At 39.3% G+C, this 8,089-nt stretch overlaps 1 protein-coding gene across 1 annotated transcript; it reads left to right on the forward strand.

Annotated features, from left to right (window-relative positions):
* The first annotated feature begins 651 nt into the window (after window positions 1-651).
* Window positions 652-3,098, forward strand: LOC111334774 (uncharacterized). Its single transcript, XM_022940584.2, has one exon. The coding sequence runs from the start codon at window positions 1,393-1,395 to the stop codon at window positions 2,452-2,454; it is 1,062 nt and encodes a 353-aa protein (XP_022796319.1). The 5' UTR covers window positions 652-1,392; the 3' UTR covers window positions 2,455-3,098.
* The last annotated feature ends 4,991 nt before the right edge of the window (window positions 3,099-8,089 follow it).

Genomic DNA, 8,089 nt, shown 5'->3' on the forward strand with positions numbered 1-8,089 from the left:
ATTTGCATGTTTAAAATTCCTTTCCCAAATAAAGGAGCCATTATAAGGTGTATTTACCCTTTCTGATGCTTAGAAACAAGTCATGTCTATCGTATTTATTTCAGATTTTCGAGCGAGTTTTTCGGACGCGCGTTTATCGGCGAGTGAATGCTTGAAAATTTACTTCAGAGCCGGCGGGGAGGTTTCAGTTCAGAGCCTTAATCTGTACATTGAAATTCTTGTCTGTCTTCGAAAAAATAGATAGATTACCACTTAATAACCTCGATCAATAATAAAGAAATGTTATTTCTGTTTTTAAGTGGCTATCTAAACTGAGTTCGCAGGTCACGAACAGCTGCCAGTTACATGATGGAATATACCTCCTGCCATGCATCTTTTAGTAAAATTATTCACAAGGTGTAAAGTGTTCTTCGCAAACATCGACCAGCGATCTGAAAGCTGTTATTTATCCCTGATAAATGCTACATCAATTTTCGGTGAGGCTTGATGCAGTATTGTAAGGTTTCTGAAGATCTCTCGTCTGAAAGAGAGAAGTAAGCGATCGCCAGTGTCAAGTGTGTAAAACGATACATTGACGTAAATCATTTCTACCGGATTTGCCTCACGCAAAACTGACTATATCAATATTTAAGTAGACTTTTTGACAGGTGGCTTATTAATGCAAACGAGCCTTGTTTGGTTTGCAGAGAGCGAAGTCTACAACACATTGTAATACAAGGAAAGTGGATTGACTTCCAGCCGACTGGATCTTTCGCCGGTAGTCCCTTGGGATTCGACTCTCCGACTGAAACCGGGCGATCGGCGATTTTAATAATTTTTAAAGAGAACAATACCTCATACGCAATGACCAAAGAACGGGGGCAGTGGAGCGAGTTGCAATGATTAATTTAAATCATGTTATGTCATCGAGATCTATCGATTATTATCGTGAAATTTGATTATAGTAACACACCACTGTGGAGAGAATAGCAGCATAACACGCGAGGTATACGAGATAGAAGGCCGACGTGAAAGCGGACACTAAGTCGTGAGAAGCAGCGAGCATCCTTTTAGAAGATTAGTTGTTTTGTCTGCTCAATAAACCTCAACGATTTGCAGGAAGGAAGAACGTTTTCGCCGCGAGTGGTGAGTTTGCATATCATTGAAGTGTCAATTAACATTGGTTTTCAGCGCACGGAGTGGAAGTGGGATCCTACGACCTTCATATCTGACTCGGAAGAAAAAAAATAATTGCTAGAGGACCTCAGTATGGAGTGAACTACTTGGGTTTCGTGTGTCGGTTCAAATCACAAGCACCCCTCTCGAGTATAAACACAAAACATGCCGCGAACAACAAGATAGAGCGGGCTACTGTCTGTCGACTGACGGTGAAACACGACAATTTTCTGGGATATGATCAGCCTGTTCTCTTGTCGCCCACTGAGATCACGAACGAATGGTGATGGGGCGGACCGAGACTACCAGCGAGTGGATTTCACCATTCACACGCCAACTTACTCCGTGAAATACCTTGGCTCACAGAAGTTGTGTAGCCCGGGTTATGCGGAAATTTGTAACACGGTCAAAACTATTTACGTTGCGGAGAAACCGAAATTGAAAAAAGTTGATCATTATTCGTTGAAGCTAACAAAAGAAGAGCTTTCCTTACGCGATAGGGATAGCACCGAGGATGAAGAGAAGTTGTTTCTTCTTCGAAGAATACGATTCACTGGCGTCTGCAAGGCTCACCAGCGGGTTTTTTTCTTCACGTATCAGTTTGGATCGAAGTCAGAATCCGTAGAATGTAATGTCGTATTGTGCAAGAGCAACAACGAAGCGAAAAGCTTAGCGAAGGTTATATCAAAGGCTTTTGCGGACGCGCGGAGTGATTTGCACCATCAGGAGGTGGCGAGTAGAAAGCTTCATGCAGAAGGGTTAAGCGAAACTAGTATGTCACATCTTCATGTCGATGTGATCTCAAACGTCGAAGCTAACAGACAGTACTATAACATGGGTGCGTTCAAGAATTCTCGGAGCAACTCTGCCGCCAGTGCGATTTCGGATTTTCGTTCTAAGAGTCGGACCTCCGACAGACATAAACAGAGCAATCAATCTTGCCATTTGGGAGCGAGTATTGAGTGGGAAAGGACGGAGAGTTCGCTAGATACGAGAACAACCGATGTAGAGAAGACTTCAACGAGTGGTGAGACATTCGGATGTATTTGTGAGAAGGAGTCCCTTCTTAAAGTTGATCTGCCGGAGCAAACGGCAGTGGATAGTAAAGAAGACACCGAAGAGACAAACGGTGAAGTTTTTCTCGAGAACGAGCCAGTTTCTGACTTGGACCTACAGCTTATTTCACAGAGCAGTTCGACTCTTGCAGAAGAGAATGACGTCGATGACGCGACCGAGCGAGACGGTAGTGGGGGAAGCGACTGGTCTATGGTCCCCGTTCTTCAGGAGACCTCGATCTAAAACGACTTAGTTTAGTCTTGGATAATTTCTAATGAATAGCGATGTCAAAACAGTCTTCTGGCGGTTAGTTTGAATAATGCTCGTCGGAAGGCGCCAAGTGGTAATTTTGGCAAGATAAGCGCTTGCAATGAGATAAACAACATCGATTGTATACAATCGTCACGTAGCTTGACGCGAAAGTTTGCGAATGGAACCCAAAAATCGAATTATTACCAGAAGGTTTGAGCAGTTGGCTGCATGTTTGGTGGTACTTACGATCGAAAAGACTAGCGTAGAGAATGTCAAACCACATATTACTTTATTATGCCCTTAAGTTCGCCTCTTAACGCCGCGAACAATGGAGTACAAAACAGATTACAGATATGCAAACATTGGTGTGTTAATCTGTCATGCCTGAACGAATGCTAGACGAAATGCTTCAGCTTTTTTGCGGGTGATCGTGAATTGTGTTTGCGAATCTCCGCGTGCGGAGTGAGTCAGTTTCAATTTTGTCAAGAGCACTTTATCATGGAGAGAGTCATTAGTCGAATTTCGCGAACGAACTGTGCGGCGAAAACATTGAATTGTTTTTCAATCGACCGGTTCTTGTGTGCTCAAATCATTTATTCAAGAGTTATTGTCAATAAATGCAAATATGATCGAAATGTGGTTTCTTTTCACGCGTAGGAGGGTGGTGGGACATTTTTGGCCTTGATGCAACTTTCTTGTACGGAGATTTCGAATACTTGTCTTTCCGTTGTAGCATCGAACAAATAATCATTCCTTGTTCTCAAAGTTGTTTAAGGTTAGACATTGTTCGCCATGCAGTGGTGTTTATGTTGCGAGTTCTTTGTTTTTTTTTTCCTTTTATTCAATGCCTGTCAGATGTTTTTGAAGAATTTACTAGAAAACAGTTACACAAAGGTGCCAAGGTGCATATCGATTTCGGAGATGCTTTTGAAAAATAAAAGTGTAATGAAGTCTGTGGCTGCAAAAATTACAATCATAGACGAGCCTCAGCCCATAGATCTGCTTAACCTTTTAAGCCGTTGAAAGGATCAGGGTCCACTTTCTCTTTACTGTTCTAACGCTAAAAACGAAGGTAAAGTTGTGGGAATATATGCAATGATCTCATTAAAGCAACTGTCCCTGATTTTAGGCGAAATTCCTTCAACTAGTTTTGGTTGGAAATGGGAAGAAATCTGTTGGGAGAATGATTATGTTGACCTCAAGGCGATACGGTTAACTATGTTATCTGTTTCCGTTATGTACACCATGTCTCGTCGCATAAACTATGCTTGAATGGCACAAATATCAAGTGTTGAAATAATTCTCGTATTGACTTACATATCAGGCTCATTTAGGGATGATTGATTCTTTCCAATTGTATTTTACTTGATTTCTATGGTTTTTAAAAATTCCGGTCTCGAAAAAAAGGTGGGAATTCAGACATCTACATGAGACGGAAATAGCAAAAATTGAACCGTGTATTTATTACACTTCTTCTTAAGCTTTCACTTTTTAAAAGGTCTGCACACGGCGAAATGTGCAGCAGTTCGTTCATTGTAACTGTACGATTCCTATTAATTCAAAAATGTCAACTGAACTTTTAGTTTTTTCCTTTTCATGGAGTATTGAGCAGACACGACATTTGTTTTAATTTCAAAGAAAACTTCATTAAATCTGACTTGAATTTACGGATATCAGGAATATGTTTGAAAATAAACGAAGTTCAAAAGAATCTTTTTCCCATGTTTGTCTGAAAATGAGTTCACTCATTTAAAAAATTCTTAGAGATGAATTGAACTGCCGAACGGTCAGAAAAGGCAAATAAATTTCTGATCATGCTGACTTGGTTATGATAAACTCAAATTTACTCTGTGAAAGCAATAAGAAAACATAATCTTGAGCGAAAGCGGAAAAGAATCCGTGATCGCTTCCTGCTGGGCTTAGCTTGGCAATGGATAATACCTTGGCGCACGCAAAGCCGATAATTATAGTCGAGTAGAGAGCAAAGACACATTGTGAAATTCTGTCTCTTTATCTCCTCTTACAAAGGGGACTATTTTTGTAATGATTGCTCGCTTTTGTTGTTTACTTATCTACTTTTTCATCAGAAGAAAACTTTTGATAAAGAATGGCTTCCCAGACCAGGGGAGACAAACATCAAAAAGAAAATGATTAACAAGGATTAACGCGTGGGAAACTTAAGGAATAGACGCCGACTTTTTTTACGATGCTCATTACAAGCAGTGGCGTAACAACTTTAAAAATCTAATCTCGATCAGGTGATTTTAGATTTAAAATTCTTTCAAAATTCGAATCATTTTGACCCAAATTTAGGATTTTTGATATCAATAGCACCCATATTACGGTACCAACTATCTAGTTTAATTTCTAAGTAGTCGAAATTTGGAAATTCTTTTCTCGAAACTGATCATGGTCTTCCTGTGGCTTTCATGGGAGGATTACGAGTAATTAACACGCCTCTTATAAGTCTCCCTGTTTTGGCCGGATGTTATCGTGCAGATCAGATTAGACAGTTTTGCCATTTTTTTGGTACATCCTCCGCTATTTTTTCTTTAAGTTCATTGGGTAAAAAATGCTGTTTTAAATCAATTTTCGACCCAAAATATACTCTAGTTATACTCAACGGAAACTTCCTTAGGCGATCGTGTATCAATAATATTTCGATTTGACCTTTAAATTTAGTTATTAAGATATGAATCTTTCTTTTCGTTGATGGCTATTTTGCTGTACGTGTAACATCTCACGCACGGTCTGACTTCATTATTTATTAGATAAAACGCTTCCTCTTCAAACACTCCAAAAAAACTGATAACACCAAAACTGATATATAACTATTACTGTAGTAATTTAGTACTAAGGAAGCCTTTTTGTTTCTTCTTCCGGAATTTTTTTCTTAAATTTATCAATACCTTCCTTCTCGTAGAGCTGCACCAGAGGAAATGTAAAGAAAATAGTGTGACCGAACATGGTGTAAAGAGTTATGGACAAAAAACTTCCCATAATTTTCAACTACGCCATCAAGCAAAATATGTTAAGGGTGCATTTTCAGGTAATACAAATACTAACAAGGATAATTGTTTTTGACAATCAGGAGGTTCCTTAATTGGTGACTTTACAACTGATTCAAAGGTGATCCTGTTTGGAGAAATTAGGAGGTACAAACTAAAAGCCCACTGACGTTCTTAGCTATTTTTTGTAAGAAATCCTGCCCCAGTCTTTGAAAAAAATGAGCTTTTAAAGCCGAATGACTTAAAGCAGACTCAAGTCAATGAATTTCGAGAACTAAAGTAATTATAAGTTTTTTACCGAAGGTCTCCATGGTAAAGTGCTCTTGGCAAAATTTGAAACTGACTCAATTTGCACGCGGAGGTGTTCAAAAGCGCTTCACTTCCACCCACAAAAAAGGTGAAGCATTTCGTCTGGCATTCGTTCAGGAATGGGCATTATAAAAATAATATGTGGTGTGAAAACATTGGAGCGTAGTTGTACAGTAAGCATGAGAGAAACTTTTAAAGACAAAATGAATTATATAAAATGTCCAGGAGCACCTTAAAGTATGGCCAAGGAGTCTGCGTGCTGATTGTGCAATCAATCTGTTGAACCCTTGACTTCGTGACATCAGTGTACATATTCTGTACTGTTCTCCATACACTTCTGAAGATGCTGACAAGGAGAATTTGTTTCACAATCAAGAGCTTCTTTAGTTGGTGATCATTTCCTTTATTCTCCTAACTTTAATGTTTAATTCAGGGGTGATATTGGAGGGAGAAATGAGATGCTGGTCGCTCTAACCGTCAAACGGTTATCTGGTACAGTCCTTAGAAATTTACATTTAAAACTTGCTGCAGTTGAGATTAGCTTGAAACCAAAGTCAAAGCTGTAAGTTGAGTGTATATTTTTATTAACGATCACCGATCACAATGATATGTTTTTAAATCCAGGGTTTTTATTTTCATACTCTAAAGGCTAAAACAGAGATTTTGTCTTGCTAAAATGTATTTTTGCCCGCTCGCGTGATTGTTCCGAATGTTTTTTAGTAATTGTCTTCAGTTTTTATTTTCTCTATTCCCTCCCTGGCAACTGATAATGTTAATTATACAGTTTGTGTTCTTGGGCATAAATATTTTTTGGGCCCTTTTTCAGAGTCATTTTAACCCATCGCATGGCAGCTCGGGCTAAAATGACTATGCGTTGGGCTCAAAACATTTATGTCGGCGAAAATAAAGCCTATCGTTCCATTACAAACTTATGCCCACCTTTCTCTTACCGTCACCAGACGGTAAGAGAAAGGTGGGCAGGCCCAAAACAACTTGGAGGCGATCGATTGGAAAGGAAAGAAGTGAGGCAGGTTGGAAGTCATGGGAAGAATCGAGGATTATTGCAAGAGACTGGGACCGATGGAAGAGAAGTATCAAGGCCTTATGCGCAACAGAGCACGAAGAAGACTGACGATGATGATGATGATGATGATGCTCTTCTTGTATTGGAAGTAATTGATTTATTAGTTAAGAACATGATTTCTAAAAGTACCGTTCATTTTCAGGAGTTTTTCTATAGTAAAGGATCGAGTTTGAGAGTAATCAAAGATAACTTGTTTTGACATTAGTATTCTTCCCCTCAGACGAGGCACAATGCACAGGTTCACTGGTAGAATACAAATTAGCTATCTCCTCGCAAAAGCCGGCCGAGCGCGTCTGGGTTGCTCTCTACCTTTTTCTTTCTCCTCTCTTTTTATCGCAAAAACAAAATTATCCGTTCTCTTCTCTGCTACAAGTATGGAATTAGGCTACCTTTGCCCACGCCTACAAGGCTTAATTGACCCTCACAGATCATCAACGTAACCATTTCCTTTTCCTGAACACTACGTGCTGTTGATAAAATGACCGGGAGTGCGTCAATTCTTCGAGAAAAGAGAAATTTGATTTCCTTCTGGCTTTTGGCTGGTGAATTCTTTCACCCGGAAATTGGGAAACCTTTTTGAAAGCAACTTATTACCCGTGTTTCAAAATTGATTTAGCAGCTTTTTTTATCACAGTCCATTTAAAACACAAGAATAAAGGCTGATAGTTTCTAAAGAAATTATTCGGGGCTGCGTCGGTGGGGATAACGAAATAATTTGAATATATCAACAAAGTTGAAATGGTAAATTTAAAACACACGTAGTTTACGTTGAGCTTTATAAGATAATCTTACCTCTTATGGTCCAATGTGAATTTAATTATTACGACAAATGTTTTGACGTCAGACACTGCTTTGGGTGACAACATTAAGGACCTCTTGCAGTCAGGAGAGCAACGCCGAGAAAGACGTCGATTAAAAAGTGAATTATCATTTCTACTGAGAATTTCGCAAAGGGCTGGAAGTGTTTGACGTCTCTTACGGTACCATACCTCAACTTTAGCATAACGTATGTGAGCAGCCTTGAGTCTCGACTGGAAACTTAAATAATTTTCCTACTGGGTTTCCATTCTTAGACTACACAAATTTTGGTATTTCAGGTTGTTGTTTTGGAGAGGACGGCTAAGAAATGAACAAAGTTTTAAAACGCACGTGTTGAGCTATTGTTCTACCCATTAGATCTTTTGCTTTGCAACGTCCCAGTTATCGTCGCCATCGTCCTTTTTGT

This window comes from Stylophora pistillata, chromosome 12 (assembly GCF_964205215.1).
Source record: "Stylophora pistillata chromosome 12, jaStyPist1.2, whole genome shotgun sequence".
Taxonomy (NCBI): domain Eukaryota; kingdom Metazoa; phylum Cnidaria; class Anthozoa; order Scleractinia; family Pocilloporidae; genus Stylophora; species Stylophora pistillata.

What these genes read in the sequence shown, in the direction of transcription:
- LOC111334774 (XM_022940584.2), top strand. Translation starts at nt 1,393, where the DNA reads ATGATCAGCCTGTTCTCTTGTCGCCCACTGAGATCACGAACGAATGGT.